Raw genomic sequence first — 27,835 nt, forward strand, 5'->3', positions numbered from 1 at the left:
TCGCGGACTCCCGCAGCGACCGGCCACCGCGCCAGGCTCGGAGGCCCCGTCCAGCTCCGGGACGGCTGCAGGGAGAGGCTGGCCCAGGGGACGAGCGGCCCCGGGAGGCAGGGAGGGGCCGGCGGAGCCCCGGGCGCAGGCCGGTGCGCGGAGCCCGGAGCGCGGAGCCCGCAGCCCGCAGTCCCGAGCGCAAGCGGCTGGGCGCGCGCGAGGCAGCGGCGCTCTGGGTCCCCACCGCGCGCTGGGGTCGGGCTGCGGCGCCGGCGGGGGCGGCGGCGGGGGCGGGGGCGGCGGCGGCGGCGGCGGCGCTGCAGTGCCCGGGGCGGCGGGCTGGGGGAGCTGTGCCCGCCTGTGCCCGGGGCGGCCGTGCCGGGAGCGGGCCGCGGGCCTCGGCGCCCCGGGCGCACGGCCGGGAGGCCCCCGCGGAGCCCAGTCCCGCGGGCCAGGGCGGCCGCCGCCGCCGCCGCTGCGGCCCGCCCCCGGGGGGTGTCCCGGGCCGCTGGGCCCGCCCAGGTAACCCCATCCTCGGCCCGCCCCCGGCCCGCCCCCCCGGCCGCCTCCGCCGCATCCCGGCTCCGGGGCGGCGCTGACAGTCTGGTCCGCGCCGGGCAGCGGGCGCAGCACGGGCAGGGCTGACGGCAGGCTCGGAGGCAGAGCCCCGCCGCGCGCCCCGGCCCAGCCCGCCGCGGGCGCCCACCTGCCGCCCCGACGGGAGGCCCCGCGGCCGCAGCCGCTGCCCGGGCCGGGCGCGCGCCGCACCATGAGCCCCCGCTCGTGCCTGCGGTCGCTGCGCCTCCTGGTCTTCGCCGTCTTCTCGGCCGCCGCGAGCAACTGGCTGTAAGTCGGGCCGGACCGGGCGGGCGGGCGGGCGGCGGGTGCCAGGCGGCGCGGGCAGGGGCGGCGGCGGGGGCGGGCGCGGGCGCGGGGGCGCCGGCAGGTGTCTCGGCCGCCCCCGCCCCCGCCCGCCCCCGGCCGCCCCCGCGCCGGGCCTCCCTGCGGGCACCCCTGCTGTCCGGGTGCGGCTCCCAGCCCGGAGGCGGCCGGGGAGGCGGCGGCGTCCGCACCCATGGGCGGCCCCGGGGCGCCCGAGAGCGCAGGGGCGCGAGCGCGGGGCGGCGGCCGGGCGGGGTGCGCGGCTCGGCTCGGGGTGCAGCCCAGGCTCGCTGACAGGTCGCCCGCCTCGGGAGGGACCCTGCGTCGCGGTGGCAGGGTGATCCCGAGGAGCCCGGGGCAGCCCCGAGCAGCCCCGAGCAGCCGGAGCAGCCCCGGAGCGAGCTCCCCGCCGGCGGCGCCCCGCTGCGGGCTGGGCTGGAGGCGTGCAGGGACCTGTTTCTGCTCGGGGGGCGGGAGCCCGGGCTGGAGGCAGGGAAGGGACCGGGACACCGGCCTCGTTCTCCGGGGCAGGAACTCCGGCCAGCCCTGCAAGGGGACAGCAGCCCACCACGTCCCTGCCTCGTCCCACCTAAGGGGGCAGAGAGGGGTGGTGGCCCCTGGTGACCTGCCTGTTTCTCTCTTGCTGGGCCTGGCTCGGGGGACTCCCAGGGAAGGGACAGAAGGTTGGCTGGGACGGGGAGTGGGGGGGTCTTAGGTGGAAGGAGGGAGATTCTAGAGGGATGAGCTTTGGTGTGGGGATGAACAGGGAAGCAAGGACACTCTGGAATCCTTCATCCCCCCTCAGGGATGGTTCACCAGGCCCCAGGCTTCACCCCGGCCCCAGTCCCTTCTGCCCAGAGCTCTGCCCCCATCCGCTGTGGGCAGCCAGTGGGGAGCCAAGCTCCGGTATTGATCTGAAAAGCATGAGGTGGGAAGGGGGATAGCCAACAGTGTAGCTGGGGTTTCCATGGAGACCGCGGGAGAGGAAAAAATTCTCTCTGCATCAAGACTAAAGAACAAATATCTCCCATGAAATTGCCCCGAGTGTCCAATGGCTGTTGCTATGAGGTCATTGCGGCCAGCCAGGGCCCTGCAGGCTGGAAGGAGTGTGTTCGTTGGGGTCAGAGCCACCCAGGGCTTGGGGGACCGAGGTGATGTGGAACGCTCCCAGCTGTTGGGAGAGCGAGCGACTCCAAGGCAGCCCAAAGTGGCTGCAGAGCTTTTGTTTTTCTTGGAGGCTTAATTTGATTAACACTTCAGGGGTAGTGGCAAAGTATACCGCAAGCTGGGCACCACCACCCCCTCCCACTGCCCCCGCAGGCCATCCTCCTGAGCGAGGACTAGGCCACCTAGCTGAGGAGGGGAGCTGATTTGGACTCAGGGGGTCTGTGGTCCCTGGAGCTGCCCCCTTGAAAGCCTGGGTTCAGAGCCAGGGTCTCTGAAGTGAGCGTGAGCGTCTGGAAGAACAAGAAGCGGGTCTGACCCACCCAATGCCCAGGGCTATAAGAAGGCAGAGAAAGAAGTGGCAGTGCAAGAGTCTGACCGGGGCCTTCAGGGAAGAGAGTGACATCCACAGTGGAACGTCCGTCAGGGGCATCTAGTGTTTGAGCTCCTACAGATGAGGAAACTGAGGCCCCAGGAGGGGAAGCTACTTGCCCAAACCCAGAGCGGAGAACTGAACCCAAGGGCCGATTCCCAGGCAGTGACATACCCCCTGCCCCGAAGTGGTCCCCGAGTCAAGCCAGTATGGCCCAGGTGGTGTCACCACCCACCCTCAGCCACATCCAAGCCCGAAGTCCCAGCCAGGGAGGCAGCCCCGGTTTTGGGTCACGCGAACCACGGGGAATTCCAACAGGTCGGTTCTCGGGCTTGCATCGAGGGGGGCGGGGTGAGGAGGGGCGGCCTGGAGGGAGAAGAGAGGTTGGCAAACCTGTTCTGTGCAGTGGTGATGGTTCAGGTTGCCACGAAGCAGGTCTCTGGATGACCCAGCTCACTCCTGCTCCACCCCGGGCCCTGAGCCAAGGGTCTCTGCCCCACCCAAGGCAGGAAGAATAAGGGGCTTCCTGGGACCCCTACCAAACCAGAGAGGCCGTGATGGAGAAGAGAGCTCTGGGCACATTCCAAGACCGGGTTGTTTGCCTTGTATTTATTAGCCACCTCCATCCCTGCGACAGGGACTGAGCCAGCTCGGGGGGGTGGGGGGACTCAGCATCGCAGCCCGGCCTCCAAGGACCTTGGGGTCTGGAAAGACAGGATAAAAGCAAAACCACGAGTGGGTGGAACGGTGCGCATGCTACTGCCGTCAGAGGAAGGGGTCAGCATGAGCCGGAGCGGTCACAGAGGGGACTTGGCCTGAAGGTAGCAGAATCGTGACGATACTAGTAAATATTATTACACTAGCTCCGACTGTACTATCTAAATCCTGACAGCATCTGAATCCCATTCCACAGATGGGAAGATTGGGGATCACAGAGGTCTTTGCCCAAAGTCACCCAGCTAGTGAATGGCAGGGGCATCTGACCCGAAAGCTGCCCCTAGAAGGAAAAGCTCTGGGCAGGCAGATGTCCCTCCAGGCATGGTGGCTGGCACTATCTTTTCACGTGTGAGTCACCATGGAGGTCTGGCCCCAAGAGGAAGGCTGGCAGTGCTCTCAGAGGGGCCAGGCCGGGGTGTCCATTCCCCTTCCAGTACCTGGAGTTAGGCTTCCGTCCAGGGTCGGCTGGCTGGCTGGTTGCAAGAGACGGTGCTGCCTGTTGTCTCGGAAGGGCGGGTGGCCTGGCGGGGAGGCCAGGTGTCCCGCTGCGTGCAGCTGTTGGGCAGGACAGAGCCTGGAGCTGGGAAGGCTCCACCGCCCGAGGCCTGGGCAAGCCCAGAGAAGCTGGAAGCTGTCGATTAGACTTGTGTCTAGCACCCCGGGCGAGCTGACAGCTTGTGGCAGCTCCCACCACCGACGGAGGGATGGATGGATGAAAACAGGCCACCGGTGGAGGGCCTGGCTCTGCCACAGATGGGCTCAGAAATGGCCCTGAACGCTCCCTCCTGTGACACAGGTTGTGCTGAGAGCTGAGAGGCTGGGGTTCCAGTCCCTGCTCTGCGCCCCCACCCCGCCCCCCAGCTGGCTGGTTCTGGGTGAGCCTCTTCTGCCCCCTGGGCCACAGCCGTCAGCAGATTGCTCTGAACTCCGCATGGAAGGCCTGGGAAGGCTCATCGGGGACTAGATGAGCCAAGGTTTCCCTATTGCGGATTTGCTGAAGAAGGCAGTGGCGCACTGAGCGGGGGCCCCAGCAGAGGCCCACTAGATGAGGGTGGGGAGCCCATTCTGCACTCGGAGATAGTCCGGGACGGTGCCTGAGAAGCAGGTCTCTGAGACAGCCCGCGGTTCCATCCCAGGTCCGCCACTGACCAGCTGAGTGACCACGGACAGTTTACTTAACCTCTCTGGGCCTCAGGTTCCTCATCTGTTTCAGTGGCGCCCAACCGTGGGCAGTGGTGAGGCCGAGCACGGTGCCGGGCACGCTGATGGAAACAGCAGCTGTGGCTGCTGCTGGAAGCTGAGGGTCTCTGCAATGGGGGAGTCGTGTCCTTGTTTATAGGGATGGTGGAAAGGATGGGCCTTCAGGTCGCTGCTCCCAGGTCTTGTTTACCCCAAACCGTTCTATCGGGAGCCTGTACTCTTACACAGGTCACACAAGTAGGATCGGAGGCGGCCACCCCCCCTGCTCTTCAACTGGGGCCCCCACCAGAGCCTCACAGAGCAAGAGAGGTCCAGCCTGGCGAATCCTGGTAGCCAGGGGACTTGAGTCTGGGGGCACCCCTCAGGGTGGCTGGAGGGTGAAATCTCACCCTCATGGGATCTGACTCCCTGCAGGTGTGCGTCTCAGGTCCAAGCTCCTGTGTGCCTACTTGACCAGCAAGGGGGGCAGAGTGAATGACTCCTTTGACCATGGGAGCCCCACAGGTAAAGGTGTGGCCCATCTCCTCCCAGAAAGTGTCCCCTAATCCCCAGCTACAAAGGATCTCTCCTTCCCTTCTAAACAGTAAACTCCACTCCTAGGAGCTCCTCCCCTGGCTCTGGACATTGGATCATTCACGAACATGTCCGCAGCCCTTTATAGTTTACACCAGGGTCTCCTAAATCGTTCCATTGATATTTGGGGCCTGTCCTGTGCATTGAAGAACATTCAGCAGCATCTCTGGCTTCTACCTGTTAGATGCCAGTAGCAAGCCAGGGACTCTAGACATAGCCAAATGTCCCTCGGGGGTGGCCGGGGGGGGCGGGGTGAAGAGCTCCCCTCGTTGAGATTCAGTGGTTTACAAAGCACTTTCATGCCCATGACCCTATGAGAACTACATCACTTCTCCCCACTTTGGGGGGAAGGAGTCTGTATTCTTTTTAGCCCCACTTCAGAGGCCCAGAGGTACAGTGACTTCCCCAAGGACATTCTGCAAGTCAGAAGCAGGACTTGAACTTGACTTGTACTCACGTGTCCCACATCTCCTGGTTTCTATCCCCCGCGTATGGGACTGTTTCGTATTATGTGTAACTACAGTTCAGGAGCGTGGCTCGTTCTTCTACAAGGTTATAAACCCCTGAAGGCCACGGCTGTGGCAGAAACGGCTCTCAACGTCTCCTGGTGCCTGGCATGTGTCTGGCATGTAGTAGGTGCTCAGTCAGTATCTGATGGATAAAGGGAAGAGGGGCTTGTTCCCTCCAGAGGGCTTTAAGTTTTTGTCAAAGGGTGCCCTGTCTTAGAGACCTTGAATAGTAGAGAAGCTCCGCTCTACCGCTCTGAGTCTCAGGTGATGATAAGACAGGCTAAATGGGTGTCAGGAAGTGTGGCTGTCACCCGCAGGGCTGCTGCTCTGACCCTCAGCTCCCCTGCCAGGGCGCACCCCCTGGAGCCCGGCTAAGCCCTTTCCCCCCCGCCACCACCCTCCGCGGCAGGGCCCCGAGACCAGGCTCTGCCCGAGGGGTTTACTCAAGCGGCAGTAACCACCCAGCTGTCTGCTATGGCTTGACTTTCTTCCCTCAGCCCTGGATTAGCAATTGAGCAACTCAGCAAGCATCTGACAAGACAGTGTTCCCCAAACCTGTTGAAACTCGCCCAACTCGGGCCCTGTGGGTGCGTTTGCAAAGCTGAGCATTTACGCCAAGCCTCTTTTTTCTTGTTCCTCCCCCTGGGAAGAAGGGCTCGGCCGGAGCCAAGTGGGCACAGGGTTGGCCTGGGAGCCACCGAAGCGAGTGACAGCCGCCCGCCACTGTCCCCCCATTCCGGTCACCCCTACTGCAGACGAGCTCGGCAGAGCTCAGCAAGCTCAGCTGGAAGGCGAAGCTGGGACCCCATGGTTGCAGTCCAGATGTCCACACGAGTTGCCAGCTTTTATCTCTGAGTCCCGAACTACATCTTCTGTGATTCAGCCAAACCCAGGAGAAGGCTCGCTCCCTGCCGTGACCCCACCAGCTCCCCCTTTCCCCATCCAAACCCCTCTCCGCCTCCCCCATCTCCTGGCAAACTTGAAACCAAACTATGTTCTAAAAGTTCCCCTGACCAAGTCATGAACCCTGCTGTGGACGGGACCTGGTCTGAGCAGAGAGGGGAGGAAGGTGGGTAGGAGGAGGGAGGGATGTGCTCAGAGGAAGGAGCCTCCCAACAGCTCACTGCTCACGCTCACAAGGGAGCTTTGGAGAGGCCCATTAGAAGCTGTGGGAAATTTCCAGGGCAACTCCAGGGGCCTCTTCCTGCTGTGACTCCTGGATGGTCCTTTCCGAGCCTATTTCGCACTCGGGTCACACACAGGACCTATCGTGGTACGACTGGGTTCCAGGAACTCTTCCCCGAGGGCTGGCGGCAACAGGGTATTCCTCTTGCATCAGGGATGCCCAGCAGTCCTGGGACCCAGGCACAGAGGACTGGTCGCAGCCCCTGTGACTGTCAGAGTTCAAGGGGTCCCCACAGATTGTCCGTTCAGCCCCTTCCAGCAACAGTGAACCCTCAAGCAGGGGCGTGCCCAGTAAGCCCCGTTCAATCCTGTCAGATGCTCACTTGTGGAGACTACGCCACCAGGCACTGTGCTAGGCACACGGGGTCGCAGCACATTAGTGCTAGGGCCGGAGCTCCATCCCAGGTCTCCTGGCGGTCTTCCCAGGGCTCTCCCTGCAGCCCCACACCCTCGCCAGTCATCCTCTGGGGGAGGTTAGGAGCAATGGAGCAACGAAGGAGCCCAAGTTGTCCTGGCTGCCTCGTTGGGATGGGGGTGCGAGTTTGACCACAGGATCTCCCAGAACGGGGCCTTCAGAAGGGATCCACCAAAGCCAAGGAACCCGCTAGAAAGCCAGCACCCGCCCTGGACAGCCCATCTGGGGTTTTACCCACACTCCAAGCTCCCCCCACACCCCCCCCCCCCCCCGAGCTCCCTCACAGAGCTCGGGAGACAGTTCAACAGTTCAGTGGCTCTGGGGACAAGAGTCGGGTGGGTCTTTGCAAGGGAGAAGCTCTCCACTGCCACATGAGGGGGCAAGGCAAGGTCAGGAAGTGCCCTCAGTGTGACACTCACTCACCCCCACAGTCACACCTGCCCCGCGGAGAGAAGGAAAAGTCCTACATTCTGGCCCAGCTCTGGGGCCCTCCAGGCTCGGGTCCGAGTGGCTACGTCCCGGATGTGTCGGCCACCTGCTCCCCAGGAACACATGCTACGAGATGGGATGTGGGAAGGGGGCTCCCGCGCAGAAGGTGGGGGCACGGAGCCTTCGGGAATGCCATGTAGAGAGCTGGGGTGCGGCGGAGTGGGAAGTAATGGAAACTGGAAGCAAAAAAGACCCCAAAAAATGGGGTTGCTGAGGCTTCTGAGGATGGGGAGCCAAGGAAGCCAGGGATCCCAGGAGGCAGAGAGAAGGGGAATCGTGCCCTGAGCTACAGGAGTGGGGGTTGGGCTCCAGGAAAGGCCATCGTTCCCCTGAACCTCCAAGGAAAGGGACTTGGGACCTGACCTAAGCATCGAGGACTCCCGAGTTCCACCAAGGCTGAGGAGAAGGTGGAGGGAGGCTGCACCCACCACCCCACAACCGCTGTGTCTTCAAGGCTGGCCCCTCCTCACCGGCTGCCCCACTGGGGGCTTTGGGCCACTGGCAGCAACTCCTCCCACGGCCCCAGAAGCTGCCGAGACCACAGGCCAAACGCCGTCCACGCAGCCCCACTGAGACCCCTCCCTCCCCAGTAGCCCTGGCACCTGAGAGCAGTGTAGACGCCTTTGCTGGGGTGCAGGAAAGCCCTGGGACCCCGACCCACTCATCAGTGAAAGAATGAAGCCACCTTCCTCAAATCACTGTCACTGCCGAACTGTCATGCCCCGGGCACCCTGGGCCATCCTCAGAGCCTGATCCGCCAGCCCAGGCTTAGGAGCCAGAATGATCTAGGTGTTGACCACCCCTGACTGGCTGCACGGCCTTGAGCACATGCCTCCCGGAACCTCATCTCTAAAATGGAGGGGATGACACCCTCCTGGCCAACCCTGCATGGCTGCAGCAAGGATATAATCAAGCATGTGACTTGCTTGAAGAGCACAGGTGACAAGGGACGGAAGGTCCCTCCCGTCCAGCCAATCTCATCCCACAAAGGGCTGCCAAGTCCTCCAGGCACACTGAGCCTGTTCTGGGCCCCACTGTCCCTGGTCTCCTCACCCCAGTGTCCCAGCCTCTGATCCCCTAACAGCCCTCCCCTCCGTCCTACCTCTCGGACTCCTGGTCCCTGAAGGGTCCATCCGATGGGCCCGAGTCACTGGCACACATCCTCTTGCTGCACATGCTCCATCTGGAGATTCCGTCCAGTTGGGGTGGAGGCTGAAGTGACCCACCGCTCCCAGCAGGAGTGTGTCCTCCCTCAGGCTGGAGAACCCAGGTCTGAAAGAGTAGAAGGAGCCAAAGAAGACCAATGAGCAGGATGGTCTGTGGTCCAGCAGAGGGCCCAGCTCAAGGCAACACGAAGGGGCCTGGAGGCAGCGGTGCTGATGGTGACGATGATGATGGCGTAAACATCTTAATGAAGGCCATAATGATATGATATAACGTAATAAGGCGGCCGAGAGGGGGGCAGTGTCTACTGTGTGACCCTTTAATCCACTTAAGCCTCCCGAGGCAAGCCCTATTGTTTTCCCCATTCTACGGATGAAGACCCCGAGGCTCGGAGATGCTCACTAATTTGCCTTCGGGAACTCAGAGCCCGTATTCTGACCCAGTCGGCCAGCTCTCCCTTGCACAGTGCGCCACACTGTGGGCCGTGCGAAAGGACAGGTCTCCAGGACAGGACCACGTTGGGGAGTGGGCAGCAGGGCTCGGAGACTGTGGGGGGGCAGAAGCACCCGAAGGCCCGAGCACAGTTGAGGGGCGCAGTGAGGATCTGGGAAGCCAGGCTCCGGCTGCCCCGGGGGAGAGGGCGGTCCTGGGTGGGGTCTGCGGCTTGGGTGCTTCACCCGGCAGGGTCTCCCGGGGCGGCTCGCTGTTGGGCAGGCACTCGGGCTCCTTCCGGCTCCTCCTCCCACTGGCTTGGCCTCCTTCCTCCCTGGTGTCCCAGGCACTGCCACTCCTGAGGAGGCTCTAAATGTGGCCCAGGCAGGCAGGGAGGCCAGAGGGAGGGGGCAGAGAGGCCTGGGCTGGCGTCCCAGCCCCCACCTGGACACCCGCGGGGCCGGGACCCACGACACTGATCTGCTTGGCCTCCCAAACGCTCCAGCTATTTCCCGTCCCCTCTGCTCTGGACGCGCAGAGTAAGAGCCGGAGAGGAGTCGGAGAGGTGCGGATTTTCCTCTAGGAATTTGTATATTTTTTTTAAAAAGCAAGCAAACCTGGAAAAGCTTGGGACAAGCCCAGCTAATTTTAGTTTCTAATGAAAACAGCAGGTGGCCGAGAGGATCTGATCTCCCTGGCAGGGCCAGGGCCCTCCAGCCTTGCATGCAGGCTGCGCACACGGGCCGGCGGGGAGGGCCTCCTGGGAGGAGCCTGCAGGACCTGCAGCCCCCCGTTTGAGGAAATGGGGGCACGGGCTGCCTGGCAGCAGCAGCCGGGGCGGCCGGGGCTGCCAGGGTAACCTGATCGATGGCAGGGCTGTGACTAGAGTTCTGGGTGGCGGGGGCAGCAGGTGGCAAATTGCTACGCCTGTCCTCAGCAGGGGCAGGAAGGAGCCTGGGCTGGGGCAAGGCGACCAGAACGGGGGAAGAAGCAGAGATGGTCGGGGCCCTCCGCAGGCCTGGCCAGCCCAGCCCAGTGACAGCCAACACTGAGCGCGCCCGGGAGGCGCTGTCTCCCCAGAAGTGGCTTGTGCAGCCAACACTGGAGCCCGGCCCGGCCCCGGGGTCATGGAGTGGCACACGTATCTCTGGGGAGAAAGCAGGGCCACCTTAGGGTGCGGGGAGGGGCTTCCTGAGGCCCCCAGGGCCAGGGGGCCGACCCCTCACGGTCTCCGAGCCCTCAGCAGACTGATAGGCAAGGGCAGCCCCCACCCTGCTCCTCATCCCTGCCCCTCCCTACCCTGGGGGCCCTGCCAGGAGGCGACAACACCCTCCATCCGCTACAGGCATCTACCCAACGCCTTCTGTGTGCCATGTGCAGTGCCAGGCACGGAGGAGCCATGGCTGGACGGGCCGCTCAAGGCACTGTCAGCCCCCGCAGCCGTCAAACGGGGCGGGCCCACGAGCAGCGTGGAGGGCAAGACCGAGTGCCCGGTCACTCACTGGCTGCGTGACTTGGGGCGAGTCACTCCACCTCTCTGGGCCTCGGTTTGCTCCTCTGTAAAATGAGGCCAGGCCCCCAAACCAGACACCAGAACAGGCAAGCCGTCCGGGCAAGGACCTGTAATGGGACCTGGGGTCCCCACTGTCTCCACGCCATCCCCAGCTGCGTGTCCAGCCGCAGCAGCTACCCCTTCCCAGGCAAGACCCTGGGATCTGGGAGTGTCGGGGTGGGGTGGAGCTGTGCCCCCCAGGGCACGGAAGGGGACAGCTGTTGAGCCAGATGAAGCAGGGGCTGGGGGGTGGCACTGGTGCCAGCCGTAGGGGCAGGCACGCTCCTCAGCGGAAGAGGGTTCTCAGCTTCTTCCTGGAAGCTGTCCCAGTGACTCACGGCCATGGCAGCCCAGCAGCTCACCCCTAAAGCCCTACTACTGTTATTTCAGGCTGCCTCCCCTCATTGAGTCTGAACCTAGGAGAGAGGGGTGGGCAGCTCCTCCGGTCTACCTCGTTTCTCATTCAACCGTAGGGGCTCCGTGTATCCGCCTGGCCAGGCCCCCGCCCCCCGTCCCCGTCTGTAGGAGGAGGACTGCCACTCTGACAGTGGGAAAGGCCACACAGACCTACCAGTTTACTGTCCCCACCAGGAGACAGGCTCCAAGTGGACGGGGATTTGCCCAAGGTCACACTGTGGGCTGGTGGCTCAGCCAGGCCTCCCCAGCCTGCTGTCCCTACCCAGAGAACCCCCGCCCTCGAAGAGCTCCCTTCACCAGGAGCCGGGAGCCTGGACATCCTGACCCAGCCCCTTGGCTAGACGCAGAGGGAGCAGGGGCTGAGATGGGTACAGTCAGCCCTGTGCCCCCATGTCATTCGGGGAATAGGGGCCCCCACCCTTATCCAAGAGGCCAGGCCTGGGCCTGAGCAGGAAAGGACCCAACGTGAGACCCAACTCCTTGTGCCCTCACTGGCTCTCCGCCTCCCAAACTTGGACCTGGCCCCTGGCCAGTAGCTGGGCTCTTGGCGCCCCCTGCAGGCCGAGAGCACCCGGTGGGACGAGCTCCGCAGGGGACCCCCTTTCCCCAGCTGGCCCAGGCAAGAGAAGCACCCAGACAGGGCTGAGGAGCCAAGTGTGCGCCCTCCCCTTCCAGATGCACCTCAACCATCGCCCCCTCCCCTGGCACTTGTCTCCCTTCTAGGAGGCTCAGGCTCCTGCCCGGACCCTACAGGTCTCTGTGCATCCCCTAGGCAGGACCTGGTAGAGCCGACAGGGAGGTCCCCCAGGAGGCAGGGAACGTGGGGGGAGGAAGGGAAGGCCCAGCCAACTCAGCCCAAGACCACCCACCTCCTACCAGCCGTGCTGCCGGGGAAGGGGGGTCCTCACGGTTACAGCAACCTGTTGCGGCCCGGCTGAGCCCAGCTGCACCAGCCGCATCAGATCACCTTGATTTCTCACAGCAGCCCTCCGGGATAGGATCCATTATCTCCACCTCGGATAAAGAAAGCCAGACTCAGACCCCACAGCTGGGAGTGGGGGGTGGCTGATGCGGCCGTGAGGAGGGAAGTAGGTCCTGGGTTCAGATCTCCCTCGGGTGCAGGCGGAGACACCGCCGTGGTTAGCCAAGAGCTTCCCCTGCAGTGCTCTCCCGTGCCAGTCTGGCTTCACAGCTGCTCCTGGGAATGTGTGAAAAGCCCAGATGCCCACCCAGCCCCGCCTGGAGGGAGGCCCAGGCACCTGCGCTTTCGGCAAACCCCGCACATGTTTCGATGCACAACCAGGTTTGAGGACCATCCCTCTGGTCCAACCCACGCACCTGACAAACAGAATCCACCTGCTGCTCACGCACCTCCGGGGGCGGGGAGCCTGCCGACCGGCGGGCAGCCCACCGGCTGCACCTGGACCAGCATCCTTAGGTCCCACAAACCCGCCAACCAGCGGCTTCTGCCCAGGGCGGTCAGTTCTAGTCCTTGGGCCGCTTAGAGCAACAGTGTGTCTGCCAATGGCTTTGAAGTCAGGCAAAACCGAGTCCAAGTTCAAAACCTTTTACTCGCTGGCTGATCTTGTGCACAAGGCAAACTACTTGGCCTGTCTGTGCCTCAGTTTCCTCCTGTATAAAATGAGAGCCCATTGGCTTGCTGAGAGGCTAAATGCAATAATGTAAGTAAAGTCCTTAGCCCGGTCCTAAGTTCCATAAAAGCTGGCTCTGCTTATGACCATCGTCACTAGAACGTCCCGTATTTCCACGGGGCTTTCTGTGGATTTTTCCATCTGCTCTCCATTCATTCACCTCTTTCAGCAAACAGATGGCGAGTTCCTGCCCCACTGCCTCAGACCCCTTGTCAGACCATCTTTCACACACACAGGACCCCTTTTGCCCTGATGACAGTTCCTTGACTTAGCCAGAAGCAGCGCTAAGCTCCCTGCATTACGGATGAGAAAACTGCGTCCCAGAGAGCGGTGACCTTCCCCTCTGATCCTTCTTTGGACAAGAAATTTCGTGCAGTTTCCCTCATACATGCAACAGCATCTTCGCCCCTGGGCCCTGGAAAGCACCCCCCGCCCCAGACCAGGGTTCCTGGCCAAGCCCTGGGGGTGTGTGGCTGGTTCACTAATAGAGTCAGGGCAGCAGGATGCCCACTCTCTTGTGTTTCCAGCTCCTGAGCTGTGTGACTGAGCCTGAGGGGAGAGCCAGGGTCTGGGTTTCCTCCTGGGAGGTGGTGGGAAGGCCCCTTTCCCTCTCTGTGCTCACCTGTAAAAGGAGGGGTCTGGACCAGACTACGTGTCAGGGAACATTCCCTAAGTGTGCGACTCTCTGTACTCTGTACTCCAGGAATCTGGAAGGCAGCCCCCGACAGCCCTGCCCTGGGAGGGAGCCGATCATCTGCCATGGAACGGGTGGAAGCAGAGGCAGGGAAAGGGGGAGGAGGCGTTCAGAGTCCACTCAGCCCTCCTCCGCCGTTCAGCTGCTCCTTGGGCACCTACTAGGTGCACGTGGCCCTGGCCAAGGATGCCAGTGGGGAGCGGAGACAGGCTGAGGGGCAGTGGTTAGAGCACAGTCATGGGGTTATCGGACCTGGGCTTCAATCGAGATCTGCCCTCACAAGCCAGGTGACCCTGAGCCGGTCCCTCCACATGACCCGAAACACCTGAATCTAGCAGGTGTTCGGTTAATGCATACCTCTTCCCCTTGAGAGGGACCACTTCTTCCGGATGGCCTTTCCCTGGCTCTGCTCCCATCCTGGCGAGCGTTCTTGCGTCTTGCTCCCAGCTCCCTCACCTCCTGGCCCAGACCACAGTGTCCGTCCTCCGGTGCTGCAGAGCCTGCCCGGGCCCCTCAACCTGCCATGGAGGAGGACAGGCAGGAGGAAGGCCCTCGGGGCTTGAAGAGGGCTGCAGGTCAGCCTTGGCACCTGCTATCTGTGTCACCTTGGTCCTGGCACCCTCAGCCTTCATTTTGGAATCCATAAAATGGGCCTAATAATTATGACCTCATAGACTGGGGCCGAGGCTGCAGCAGGAAGCAGAGACTGCCACTGTGCAGGGCACATGGTGGGTGTTCAGTGAACGGTAGTGCTGTCTCCTGCCCTCCCCCGAGATGGACGCTCTGGAGCCCCCTTCTCCCCATAGGCCTGGTCCCCGAGCACCCTGACAGATGACCTAGCTTGGGATCCTCACCACAACCCTATGGAACCGTTGCCCCATCTCCAGGCTGTAAAAACTCAAGGGGCTGAGGAAAGAGCACGGCACACTTGGTCTTTGAAGCCCTCCTCCCCTGCCACCATCCTTGCACTGGCCCGAGTCCCCCAGCTGCACAGCCCTGGTGCTGGCCTCCATCTGGCACTCTGAGATGTGGCTGGCAGTGGCTTGGTCTTGCAGCCAGAAGGTGGGCTTAGGTCACTGGGGTCCTTGCCTGGTGGGGCAGGGTAGTGGGGAGACACAGAGCAGTGGTTGTGGCCTCCCAGCCAGAGGGACAGGAAGGGGCCAGAGCCCAGGGCCCAGATCTGAGGTAGCATCAGGGCATGGACACCGGTGCAGCAGCCACCCCTGGCCAGGAGGGGTCCCATGGGGGCTCCGTCCGTGTCCCTCCCGGAGCTTGGCCTGCTTTGGCTGGGGAAGAGGCTTTCCTATGCAAGACGGCGCTTCCCCCTCTGGTCCCAAGAGCCAGGCAAGGGGGTCTGTCCCTGGATCCAGGAGTCATAGCCGGGACCCGTCAGCGGGATGAGGCGGTTCCCAGAGCCCTGGGCTGGGCACAGCCTGGGCCTGGCAGTGGAAGGAGGAGGAAGGAGCACTGCACGGCGTTCCACCCCCCGCCCTCTCCCCAGGTACCTGGCCAAGCTGTCCTCGGTGGGGAGCATCTCGGAGGAGGAGACGTGCGAGAAGCTCAAGGGCCTGATCCAGAGGCAGGTGCAGATGTGTAAGCGGAACCTGGAGGTGATGGACTCGGTGCGCCGGGGCGCCCAGCTGGCCATCGAGGAGTGCCAGTACCAGTTCCGGAACCGGCGCTGGAACTGCTCCACGCTCGACTCCCTGCCCGTCTTCGGCAAGGTGGTGACGCAAGGTGAGGGAGGGGCTCAGGGGGCGCTGGGGGGGGCGTGCATCTCCCGGGCAGGGGTGTCGGGAGCCGCCTGTCATTCAGGGAGCTAAAGGCCAGGGCGCACGGGAGCAGGGGATGTGGGCAGGGGGGCGCGAGCCCGGCCGAGGGGGCCGCTCCTGGTGTGGGCAGCACGCCGTGGGCCGCAGCGCTTCGGTCCCCGTTCTCCAGAGGAAGGAACTGAGGCTCAGGCGGCGGACAGGATGGCCTGGCCCAGAGTCCCTCGCAGGGTGAACCCGGGCTCCAGCGCCCCTCCAGCCCCATGCTGCTGTGTGACCTCAACCCTTGGCCTCCTGAGCGAGCCCACCTGCGTCTGTACCCTGGCGGGCCACGTGGACGGCACCTCCATGCCCAGCTCCGAGGCCGAGGAAGAGCAGCACCTGCTCTGTCCTCCTGGGATCGGTCAAGTCAAGCCCAGGAGGGGCAGAGGCCCCTACACCAGCAGCGCAGACTGGGGACCAGACACGGTTTTACGTCACCGACTCCCCCGGCCCTTGCGATAGGCGTTCACGGTGCAGATGAAGACACTGAGGCACGTGGAGGTTAAGTAACTTGCCCGAGATCACAGGACGAGCAAGCCGCAGAGCCAGGGCTGGAGCCCGTGCCGTCCAGCTCCAGGGTCTTGCTCTTGCCCGCAGCGAGAAGATGCGGTGACGCAGGGGACGTGGGAGCCTGGGGAACACAGGGGACACGCCTCCCTGGCCAGGCCGGGTGCTCAGAGAACGCTGGCCTGAGGAGTTCTGCCCTCCACTGCGCTGAGAAATATGAGAAGGCATTAAGCCAGAGGAAGGTGGGCAGGGCAGAGAGAACGTTCCATGCAACTGGAAGGCTCCTTGAGAGGTCACTGGGCCAAGCTGCTGCCCTCGAGGAAGGGCTGCCACCAGCTGCCTCTGTTTCTACTTCCTGAGCGTGAAAGCGACACTCCGGAGCCACTCCCGGTCGCCGGGGCCCTTTGACCCGCGAGGCGGCAGGAGGGCACAGCCTGGGCCAACCTTTGTCTTGGCACCTGCGGTCCCGGACGGCCAGGGCTGCCGGGCTCGTGGCAGAGCGTTCGGATGTTGTCGGGAACCAACTGTGATCGAAATTTGGAAGCAATTCTTCTGGAAGCTGGCAGAGACCAAAAAGGCAGCATCAGGCTTGGCGTGACCGGATGTCGCTGCTCCGGAGAAGCAGCGGAGACCCAGTGAGGAGCCGCGTCGTGGAGGGTCTTCCCGGGACAATGGTGCACGGCCGGGCCCTGGGGCCACCGCCTGGGGAGGCCCAAATACTAGGCTTGTGTACAGCAGGTGCTTGGAGCCGTAGGTGCACTGGCGGCCGGATGGGCAGGGTTCCCGTGTGCCAGGCCCCGTGCCTTTGCACGTGCTGTTTGTTGCCTCCACCCCAAAAACTCACCCCCCTTTCTCTGCCAGCTCAGCGCTCCCCTCCCCGCTGTGCCTTCCCAGCTCTTACACCCCGGCGGTTGCTTTTTCCTCTGGGCTCTGAAGCTCTTTGCTCATGCTGGGGTAGGGTGGTTTGGGTTTGTTTTGTTTTTTTTTTTTTTTTTTTGGTTTTTTTTTTTCGGTGTTTTTTTGTTTTGATATAATTTCAAGCTTACCAGGAAAAATTACAAAGTTTTTTTCCCCACCTCTAAGTGATGGATTTACTTTTCTTTTTCTATTGAGGTATAATCGACACACAACATTACATTCAAGTGTGCAACCTAACGACTCCACGTTTGTATATATTATGATCACCACACACAGTTACACGTTTTTATTCCTTTTTTTTCACATTTTTTTTTCTTGTGATGAGAGTTTTTAAGACCTACTCTCATAGCAACTTTCACATCTGCAACATGGGATTATTAGCCGTAGTCACCACGCTGTACCTGACATCCTCAGGAGCTACTATTGTGTAACTGGAAGTTTGTACCTTCTGACCCCGTCCCCCCACCCCCACCCATCTCCCCCACCTCCTCACCCCTGCCTTTGGCAACCACCAGCCTGTTCTCTGTATGTGTGAGCTTGGTTTTTTCTAAGGGGAATTCCCATAATACTCTTTCCCTAGATTCACCAAGTGTTCACATTTTAACCCACCTGCCTCATCAAATTCTCTTTCTCAACCTCTCTCCCTGCCCCTTAGTACACCACACACACACACACACACACACACACACACACACACACGTCTAAACCATTTGTGTTCACACACCTTCCATTACACCTTTTATTTATTTTTACTTTTTGAGCAAGAGAGTGCGTGGGCGCATGCACATGCGCAGTGTCGGGACGGGGCCGAGGGAGAGAGAACCTTCAGTGGTCTCCACGCCCAGCGTGGAGCCCCACCCAGGGCTCGATCTCACGACCCTGTAATCATGAGCTGAAATCAAGAGTCAAATGCTTAGCACTGAGTCACCAGGCACCCCTCATTACACCTTCTAGGCTAAACTGCAGTGCCTGTCCCCTCACCCTGCTCCCCGATCCCTGAACTCTGACCCTTCCATGGCCAGGTGTTGTGTCATGCACCTGTTTCCCGGCACACGGCACAGCCTGGCACGGAGGGGACAGCCAGTGGATGTCATCCAGTGACAGAGAACAAGTCTGGGCAAGGACTCAAAGGGGCGTAGAAGGGGAGGCATGGGGGTCGGTGCTGGCCTGAGGCCGGGGAGGAGCCCCGCGGAGAAGTGCCCTCCTCACCCGTGTTTGCAGCAGGAACCAAAGAAGGGCCCATCCCTGGCTCTGCAAGTTTGGGGCAACACTGAATCCTTCCAGGCGTGGCTGAAACCCACTTTGGACTGAAGTCTGAGCGGCTTGCTCGAGCGTCCGGCGCCCCCAGGGCCGAGTCAAGGCACCCACACTCCAGGCCGGCCCCACCAGGCAGACGTCAGGCGTGTCTGGAGGAGGAGTCCGAGCTCTTCCGTTCGTCCATCTCCTCACTCTTGTATTTCTCGTGTTCCTCCCTAGTGAAAGTCCTCTTGGGAGAGTCTTAGTTTGTCTCCACTGAACAAGAGGGGCTTGGTCGGCACAAGGTGCTGCTCTCGGAAGGGCCAAGGGCCGAGGAGGCAGCTGCAGGGACGGGGTGGGGAGGGGGGCGCAGGAGCAGCCGTGACCGTGGGTGAGGGGTTGTTACTCTGAGCCGCGGTGTCCTCGCCTGTCAGACGAGCACATAGGGCCCGTCACGAAGGTCCCGTGACACAGTGTGTGGCAGCACTTAGTGTACACCCTGGCCCAAGAAGAGCCGTGCCCATCACCAGCTGCTGTCACTGGGGACAGCCACAACAGCAGCAGCCAGTCTGGGTAGGCCTTCTTTGAGGCCACCAGCTTTTGGGGTGATGGCAAGGGAGAGCTTGGTTTGGTGCCCACATTCGTGAGCTGCCTGGCTGGGATCGTGGCCTCAGATATTGGAGGAGGCCCAGGAGCCAGGCCATCCTTGGAGAAGAAAAGGAACCCCATTCGTTGACAGCCTCCTGTGCTGTCTTGCCCTCAGGACAACTCTGAACGTGGGGTGGTGTCCCCCACCTTACTGCCGAAAAGGGAGGCTCAGCAAGTTGAGGGTGGTGATACACCCAACTCCGGGGCCTGCCAACTCTTGGCTCTGAGATCTCAGGCAAGGTCCAACCCCTCTCCTAGCCTCAGCATCCTTCCCATAAGGGAACAATTGTGGGGACAATCCCAGGACCCACCTCCTGGGATTCCCGCCAGACAGAGATGGTGCCTCTGAAGGGCTAGTTGGCTCCCCAGGACCCCCTGGCTGATGTTGCCTGAGGTCTCCCAGCTTCCAGCCCTGCACCCCACACCCCCAAGCAGCAGAGGTCACCCTGCTCCTGGCCTACGGAGGGGAGCTTGACGTGAGCTAATGGTGACCGATGAGGACAGTGAGTGACTGAGGGCCAAACTGTGTGCTCTAGGCTGACAATCTAGCAGAAATTTGGAGAGGTTAGCACCCAGGGCACCCAGGAATGGGGGCAGGTGGCAGTTCTTGGCCAAGCAGGGGTTAAGGACCAGATGTGGGATGTCCTCTCTACATTTTAGTCACTGCTTTGTCCCAGAGTCTAGAGCAGCACCTGCACATAGTAGGTAACTGATAAATACATGTCGAATGAATAAAAAGGACTAGAGGATAGGAGGGCGAAGCCATAGAGTCTGGCAGAAGTTCAAGGTCACCAAGAGCAGGATATACGGGCCTCTCGGAGCAGGCCGGCCTGAGCCTGGCAGGCGGAGGTGAGAAAGGCAGTGCAGACTCCTCTCCTCTTCCCTCCATCTGTGGGTAACGCCGTGCCTCTCCCCGTCTCTTCGCATCTCGTTCTGTGACCTTGACAGAGGCCTGTCCCGAGAGAGGGGACTCCATGAGCCCCGAGGCCCTCCAGCCTCTGGCTGCCATGGTAGGGAGGTGATGCAGTGCACTGGCCAAAGCAAAGTGAGGATTCGAACCCAGACCCGCCTTTCCATCCCTTGCGTGTCTAACGTCATCTAGACGCCTTCCTTAGTGACTGTGGTAACATCGGCCTGGATTTAAGATGTGAGGGCTTCTCAGTCCCAGGCTGTGACTTACCAAAACCTCTGCTCTCACCTTGATCCCCAATACTGGCATCATGGTGAGCCCCATGAGGCTGAGAACGTGCCCTCCTTCTGGGGGACCTCCAGGCCAGCCTTTTGGTGTCATCATTAGTTACAGGTGGGCTGGGGTGGGTTCCAGAGATCCTCCGTCACCAGGAGTTCCTTGAGGACAAAGTCACCTCAGTAGCCCTAGTGTGTAGCATAGGGCCTGGCTTGCAGCGGGTGACCAATAAATGGTGGGGGAGCAAGCAAGGAAGTATCTCTACCCTAAGGAAGCCTTCAGCCCAATAAGTGCCCTACTGACATCTGTTAGGAAATGAATAAAATGGCATTAATCACGACAATAATCACAAAATATGTCTCGAGTGCCCATTATGTGCCAGGGACTTGACTAAGCATGTTCTATACTTTACCTCATTAGAGTCCCATAACCACCTCTTAGGGTCAGGACTATTAGCCCCATTCTGTGGACAAGAAAACTGAAATCACACATCTAGGAAGTGATAGAGCAAGGAGTAGATCTCAGGCCTGCGGGCTGAGCCCTATCCAGACTCTTTCCCAATAACCCACTCCTGTCTCCGAGGGCTGCTGTGTGTGCAGCCCTGTGCTGGGTGCTGAGGGGGGCAAAGGAGAAGTATGGGGACAACCCGGCCCCGAGAGCTTCCAGTCTGGCTGCAGAGGCCACACAAACACGCAAGACACTTAGAAAATAAAAGCACCTGCGGCCTGATTCTGGTCCTGGGGGCAGGCAGGCCAGCAAGAGCACCGGCAGCCCTGGGAGGCCCGAGATGCTGGGCAGGAAGTGTGGGGTCTGGCCAGCCTGGGTGGCACTCTCCTCCCCTTGTTCGAGTTGGGACAATGAGGCTCAGAGAGGACGGTCATGCCACTAGTAAGAGTCTTAATTTACTCTTTCCCGTGTCCTACATGGTCTCTCACATCCCAAGAGACTTCCTGGAGGTGGTTTCAAGAAAAGGTGAGCTTTTGCAGCTAAGAGAACAAAGGAAACTGGGAAGGCAGGTTGGGAGCATGAAAGGGGACAGGACAGGGCCAATGTCCTTCTGAGGGACCAGTGCCTGTCCTGCCCCATCTCCCAAGCCTCCCCTTGGGGAGCTTTGGAAACTGAGTTATGTTTGAATGGCCCTTCCCCCGGGACATCGGCCTGGTGCCCAGGGGATCACCATGCCCGTGGCTTCTTTTCCAGCCCAACTCAGCATCCGCGGCTTCTCCTCCAAACATTTCTTACCACTCCAGAGTCCCTCCTTCCAACATCTGGGAGAGACATCGCACATGACGTGCTCAGAAGGGTACGGGCCTTGAGTCACACAGGCTTCAGCGCCTGTTCCCACTTAGCTGCTGACAGCCTCACTCCTTCCTCCACAGAGCAGCGCCGGGGAGAGCCGGGTGCTAAGGTTGTCATGAGCCGTGGACAGCGTATGGAAAGGCCCTGGCACTTAGTAGGCCCTCAGAAAGGGTAGTTACTACTGGGCCCACGGGACAGCTCTGAATTCCCAGCCCCAGGCCACCTCAGCATCTCAGAAAAATGGCCCTGAGGTGGGACCCAGAGGACCCACATTGGAGCCAGGGGAGGAGGAAGAAAGGAGCTGGCTGCGGGATGGGGCAAATGGCTCTATGGAAGAGGCAGGCGGTGGCCGGGCAGCTGCTGGCACCTTCCAGAATCCTGCCTGACGGCCAGCTCTGATGTCCCAGGAGGACAAAGCCAGGTCTGTCTCCCTGCTGCAGCTGGAACAGCTGAACCCCCGATCAGGGAGCAGCTATCTTGCACGACACGAGTGGCCTCCCGCTGCCTCGTTTGCGGACGCACCACCATCCTCTTCTGTCTCTGTCAGGCACCTCTCTAGTGAGCGAGGCTCCAGCCTGGGCACCCAGGCAGAGGGGAGGAGCCAAGAGGGGCCGCAGCCCTGGAGTCCAAGGGCTGGGACCCGGAGCCAGCTGGAAAAGGCTGACAGGGCCACTGCTGTGGGATTTGAGGGCATGATGGCTTAGCCACACTCCCCAGGTCTTCTGGGGCCTTCTGGGGCCTTCTGGGGCCTCCTGCGCTGAGCACAGGCCCCCTGCTCAGCATCCCCAGGGAGGAGCCCACAAAAGGGACCGGACTTGGCCTACAGCACATGAGATTTCAGGCGGACCAAAGAAAGCCCTTCTTGGCTTCACTCGCTGGTGGGAAGGAGGTGGGAAGAGATCCACTGCACGTGTATTCCTGGGGGCTCCGGGCTCCGTGAGGAGGGCAACGTCAAGGCTGCCTGAGTTCCCATACTGGTTCCACGACCTCCTGGCTGCGTGTTGTTGGTCCCGTTGCTTCGCCCCTCGGTGCCTCGGGTTCCTCGTCTGTAAAACGAGGGTGAAGTCTCACAGGGCTGGTGTGAAGAGTGTGTAGACGATGTAAAGCGCTCAGGCAGGGCCCAGCACAGAGTGAGCGCTCTAGAAGCCTTCGCTCTTGCTATTAGTATTTTCCTTCCAGAACTTCTTCCTTCAGGCCCACTCCCAAGCAGAGAACAATGGAGTGTCCTGTTCCTGAGACCAGGGCAAGAGGGACCTGGAGCCCCCGGAGATGGACGCTGGGTCTGGGGAATGAGGCAGAGGTCCCCCTGAGCAGACTCGCAGAGAGCCTTGCACACCAGGGCCGCGGCCCTCGGGAGGAGAGGAGCCCAGGGACGGGGAGGACCAGGGGCTGCCTGAAAGCCCAGAGAAACGGAAGTAAGGACCACGCCCGGCCAAGAGCTGGGGCCACCCTACCAGTCCCATCTGCTCTACCTCCCGCCTGCCCTTCCCCCTTAGTCTTTGGGGCAAAAGATTTGTGCTGGTTCAGGCCTGGAAATACCAGAAATACCAGAAACTAAAGTCGTCCCTCTTTGGGCGGCCACAGCACAAAACCAACCAACATGATCCTGCTATTAACCTCGATTAACTTGGAGAAGATTCCATCTCAGGCTGTCGAGGCCCCTGTGGCTCCAGCCAAGCCCCCTGATGCTGGCCCAAAATGGCAGAGGGTGGGCAGTGGGGAGCGGCGGGGAGGCTGTAGCCCCAGCTCGAGGGCCGAACCTAGAACAGGGCGTCCTGAGCCATCGGGGCCCGAGCTGCCCCCCACCCCAGGGCTCGGCCTCTGCTGCCTGTCCCACAGACACGGGCACAGAGGAGGTGATTGTTCCCATCTGACCACGGCAACTGCTCCCGGGGGCAGCCAAAAGCCCAGGCCTGGGTGTCACGGTGGTAATTGCCAACCACGAGGCCAAAACCTGCCCCCTCCACTCCTGTGGACACAGACACTGCAGCGAGAGACAGAAGGACAGTCACGGGCACACAGAGGCCCTCACAGGGCCTAGAAGAGGAGCAGGGCCTGTCTGGTCACACACCCAGCCAGCCACACGCACACGCACCCCACACTCACACACACGCGTGCACACACACACGCCCACTACCACCCACAGCCCCAGAAAGAGGCTCCATAGCAGCTACACCCTGAGGCACAGTTCCTAGGAGGATAAAAACACCCATTCAGGCAGGGGAGGAGGGCAGGCACCAAAATAGACCGGCTGAGAAGTCATGGGGCGGCAGGGGACACACGGGCAGCAGAGGCGGGGTCTGCGTCCTGGTGGTGTCACTTCCTCGCCGGGCCGCTGGGACCAAATCCCCTCCCCTCCCCGAGCCCGCCTTCACCGTCTGTGAAATGGGCACAGCGAAGCTCCGCGCAGCAGAGGACACCCTCTCCCCAGCACTGGCCGTTGCTCCTCTGAGGTATCCGGGAGCAAGACGGCCTCAGCGGGAGGGCAGGGCCGCGGCACGCAGGGCCCTGCAGTCTTGGCGGCTCAGGTCACCCGTCGGGCCATCGCCCGACTCCCGTACTGGGAGCAGGGGACGCGGGGCCGTGTCGGGTGGGCCGGGGGGTGCATCTGTAGGGTGCGGCGCTCACCCCACGGATGCTCCGGCTGAGTCATGTGCACCCGCGCGTGTAAGCGGCAGCTCAGAGCACCTCCTGGCCCGGGGGGCCCCCACCTACACCCCTCGCGGACGGGGAGCGGCCCGAGCACTGGGACCCAGCCCTGCCTCCCTCTGCCTCCCACAGGGACTCGGGAGGCGGCCTTCGTGTACGCCATCTCGTCAGCAGGTGTGGCCTTCGCCGTGACGCGGGCGTGCAGCAGTGGGGAGCTGGAGAAGTGCGGCTGTGACCGGACGGTGCACGGGGTCAGCCCGCAGGGTAAGCGTGGGAGGAGGGGGCGTGAGTGGCAGGCAGGCCGGGCCGCCCTCCCTCACAGCGGCCACTGTGCACCCCCGCAGGCTTCCAGTGGTCGGGGTGCTCGGACAACATCGCCTACGGCGTGGCCTTCTCCCAGTCCTTCGTGGACGTGCGGGAGAGAAGCAAGGGGGCCTCGTCCAGCCGCGCCCTCATGAACCTCCACAACAACGAGGCTGGCAGGAAGGTAGTGCGGCACGTCCCCTGCCACCTCACCACCGGGCGGGGTGGGCTCGGCGGGGTCCCCGGGACGTCCCTCCCCCGGCACGCCACGCGGAAAATCTGTTCGGGCTCCTGCGGGCCAGCGGGCTACGGGGCGGCCAGGCAAGCAGGTGTCACAACAGCGTGTGGCCCCGACACACGCACCCACGAGGATATGTACACGCACACACCCTTCCTAAGTAGCAGGGCTAGGACGTGAGGCACGTGCCTCCCCCGACGCCACGTGCCTTCTCCACAGCCACCCTCACCGTTCCTCCGCGGACGCAACGCAGCCCTGCTGGCCCCCATCCCGTCACTCCCCCCCCCCCCCCCCCCCCCCGCTTCCCCTAACAGTGCCCTCTGAAGTGTTTCCCCTCCCTCCACCCCAAGTGCCCTGAGGACAGGGACAGGGACAGGGTCTTCAAGTCCCCAACACAGCTCACCGGCCCACCCCAGTATACAGCAGGTGCTTAATACAGAGAAGATGCAGGACAGTAAACCGTTCTCCAATTCTGCGGCCTCCCCCCACCCCGACCCCCAGCCCCTGCCGCCTCCTGATGGGCCCTCTCCCCTCCCCGTCCCCTGCAGGCTATCCTGACACACATGCGGGTGGAGTGCAAGTGCCACGGGGTGTCGGGCTCCTGTGAGGTAAAGACGTGCTGGCGAGCCGTGCCGCCCTTCCGCCAGGTGGGCCACGCACTGAAGGAGAAGTTCGATGGCGCCACCGAGGTGGAGCCGCGCCGTGTGGGCTCCTCCAGGGCACTGGTGCCACGCAACGCACAGTTCAAGCCGCACACGGACGAGGACCTGGTATATTTGGAGCCCAGCCCGGACTTCTGCGAGCAGGACATGCGCAGCGGCGTGCTGGGCACGCGGGGCCGCACGTGCAACAAGACGTCCAAGGCCATCGACGGCTGTGAGCTGCTGTGCTGTGGCCGCGGCTTCCACACGGCGCAGGTGGAGCTGGCCGAGCGCTGCAGCTGCAAGTTCCACTGGTGCTGCTTCGTCAAGTGCCGGCAGTGCCAGCGGCTGGTGGAGCTGCACACGTGCCGGTGACTGCGGCAGCCGCGCCACCAACCACCCCGTGGCCCGGGGAGGGCCGGTAATTTAAACAGTCCCCCCGTACCTACCCTGAAAGATACTGGTTGTATTTTTTGTTTTGGTTTGGTTTTTGGGTCCTCATGTTATTTATTGCTGAAACCAGGCAGGTGGCCCCAAGGGCACCAGCAGGGCCTCCCTGAAGCCTGGGCCTTTGTGGCTGCCACTGACCAAAGGGACCTTGCCCGTGCCTCTGGTTGTCCACATGTGGCCACTGCTGACCACTCGGTTGTTACCTGTATCTGTTTTTCTACTCGCAGACTTAAGCTGGGTAACAAGGAGTGTTCGCCACATGCCTACTGACCCTGCCATCTAGGGAAGGATGCCCTTCCCTAGATGCCCCCCCCCATGGCCGGGGGAAATCGGTGCCATCTTGATGGAAGTTGCACCCCTACACATACACACCCGACCCCTGGCAGCTTCGGCCTTGTAGCCTTGTCTCTCAAGCCCCCTGGAAAGGGAGTGCACAGATACCAGCCCAAGGGCAGAGGGTTCGCTTCGGCCCTCCATGAGCAGCTGGAGGTTCAGTCTCTGTGGAACCTTCCAGGCAGGAAGAGCAGAGAAGACAAGGGCAAGAGAAGGCTCCAGGCCCACCCCGGAGCCCAGCCCACCCAGCCTCCCCATCACAGAGGGGAAGCCGCCACTCCCCGGGCCCTCCCAGGCAGGAGCACCAGCTGTCATCCTGGATCACAGGTCCCAGCCAGGCCTTTGCAGGGACACCTCTATGCCTGTCTCCTCGTGGTGCTGCTCCTCTGTGAGATGAAGAATGGAATCACACCCATAGAGGAACTGGCCAGTGAAAAGCCCTTTCCCACCCATTACTTCACACACTGAACCAAATTTACTGAGCAAATACTATGTTCTAGGGCCTCTACTGGGGCATCTCAGAGGATGATCACAACAGTCCTGGGAGGTGCACAAGACAGAGATGCTTGTGCTCACTCTACAGGAGAGGGGGCAATGCTCAGCCGGGTCCCAGAGCACACTAGCTGCAGAGGCACAGCCAGGGGAGCCCTGCAGCCAAGGCTCCCCCTGGGCACCTTACCCAAAGGCCTGCTTGGGTCCCAGCCTTGGGGAGGGGCACTACCTGGAGGAAGAGGGGCCAGGAAGCAACAGGAGCCAGAGACTACAGGTGAGGCCTAAAGGCCACATGGTTCCAGGGGGCACAACAGGTTCTGAGGGAAGCAGTGGACAGCTAGAGGGCTGATGAAGTGAGGGGGTCAGCAGCTGAGGCACCCCTGCCACCAGGGACCCTGGGCACGGAGGAAGAGTCTCACAGATAAAGCAGTGGCAGCTGGGGCCCGGCCCTATGCCCAGCAAACTGGTAGGAGCACAAGGCCAACCTATGTGAGTAGGACATGCACACAGCAAGGTTCGGCCTGACCCCACTGCTGCTTCTCAGGAGGGCTCCCAACCTCCAGAGGAGCTCACCGGAGGCCCAGTCTCCAAGCTGCCCCCTTAATGGGGCGCCAGGCTCCTGGTTTGAGATCTTGAGTTCTTAGATCCCCACCGGAGGTTCTCAGACCCCAAGCTCCTGGCTCTAGGGTTCCACGTCTGAATTCAAAGTCCCAGTTTGAGAATACAGGCTCCAGCCTGTAGAAACTCTCCTCCAGGCCTTGCGGTTTGTGCCTCCTGGTGTTGGCTCCCTCACTAAGAGAGGGTCAACACCCTTGGCCCCCAGCCAAGCTCTCTGCTCAATGTCCATCCACGAAGAAGGCCAAAACCAAGTGAGATGCTGCAGCCACACTGGAATGAGGGGTAATCTTGGGGCGGGCAGGCTCTGATGTGGATGAAAGCTGAGCCCACTAAGTGTCCCCACAGCGGCCCAGCTGGGCTCACTGCTCCTCTGGCAGGCTCTGTTCAGCTGTCTGCTCAGTGCCAGGGAAAATGCTAGCCCTCACTGGCAGAGGCCAGACCCAGACAAAGGAAACAGGGGAGACCCCTCCCCCCTGCAGAGACAGGGCAGAGGCACTCTTCCCCAGCCCCAGATCCTGTGCCCAGAGCCAGGGGACTGCTAGGTCCAGGTTGGATGCTGGTATTACAGATAGTGCACCAGAAGAAGTGAGAGGGTCTGTGTCCGCTCACAGGCGTCACCTTTCCACCTGCCTGGGGACTCTCTCAAGGCTGACCATTCTGGGCTTCTGAAGGGTATGACCTGTGTAAAGCAGACTAGATTCTAGGAACCTCTGCCCAACCCTTCTGCTGCCACCACCAGCAACCCAAAGGCCAAAGGGACCCACAGCTGCAGGTAAATGGAGCTTCCTTGGACACACCTACATCCAAAGTGTCCCAAATAAAGAGGTGGAACCAGCACATACCTGACATAGCCCACCCACTCTGGAAGCTGGCCGGAGGATCCAAGTCCTGCCTGAAACCCTCTCCACTAGTCTCCACAAGACAAAGGTGATGTCCTCTGAGGCCTAGGGCTGGATAAGCCCCAGCTCGGGATGCTGCTACTCCCTTTGCTGCCCTACCCCATCCTCTAATTTTTATACTAGGCCCCTTGCCATTGTGACATCCCCATGAAATAGTCTGATGCACGATAAAATGATTATTTCTTTATCTTGCAATTG

General features: G+C 61.7%; 1 protein-coding gene across 2 annotated transcripts; it reads left to right on the plus strand.

Moving 5' to 3' along the window:
* Positions 1 to 572: 572 nt before the first annotated feature.
* Positions 573 to 27,824, plus strand: WNT4 (Wnt family member 4). 2 transcript variants are annotated; one of them, XM_072750832.1, is made up of 5 exons: positions 573 to 837; positions 14,911 to 15,146; positions 23,796 to 23,927; positions 24,008 to 24,150; positions 24,753 to 27,824. In XM_072750832.1, the coding sequence occupies exons 1-5, from the start codon at positions 761 to 763 to the stop codon at positions 25,218 to 25,220; spliced, it is 1,056 nt and encodes a 351-aa protein (XP_072606933.1). In that variant the 5' UTR covers positions 573 to 760; the 3' UTR covers positions 25,221 to 27,824. The 2 variants fall into 2 exon arrangements, with proteins under 2 accessions (XP_072606933.1, XP_072606932.1); XM_072750831.1 differs by having other exon boundaries at positions 610 to 837; positions 24,852 to 27,824.
* Positions 27,825 to 27,835: the final 11 nt, after the last annotated feature.

The sequence above is a fragment of the Vulpes vulpes genome, chromosome 2 (assembly GCF_048418805.1).
Source record: "Vulpes vulpes isolate BD-2025 chromosome 2, VulVul3, whole genome shotgun sequence".
Taxonomy (NCBI): Eukaryota; Metazoa; Chordata; class Mammalia; order Carnivora; family Canidae; genus Vulpes; species Vulpes vulpes.

Bases quoted from the DNA above. Each gene is read 5' to 3' on its own strand.
- WNT4 (XM_072750832.1), top strand. From the start codon at position 761: ATGAGCCCCCGCTCGTGCCTGCGGTCGCTGCGCCTCCTGGTCTTCGCC. The intron at 838-14,910 runs GTAAGTCGGGCC...CCCTCTCCCCAG, and splicing joins GCCGCCGCGAGCAACTGGCT to GTACCTGGCCAAGCTGTCCT. The intron at 23,928-24,007 runs GTAAGCGTGGGA...GCACCCCCGCAG, and splicing joins GCACGGGGTCAGCCCGCAGG to GCTTCCAGTGGTCGGGGTGC.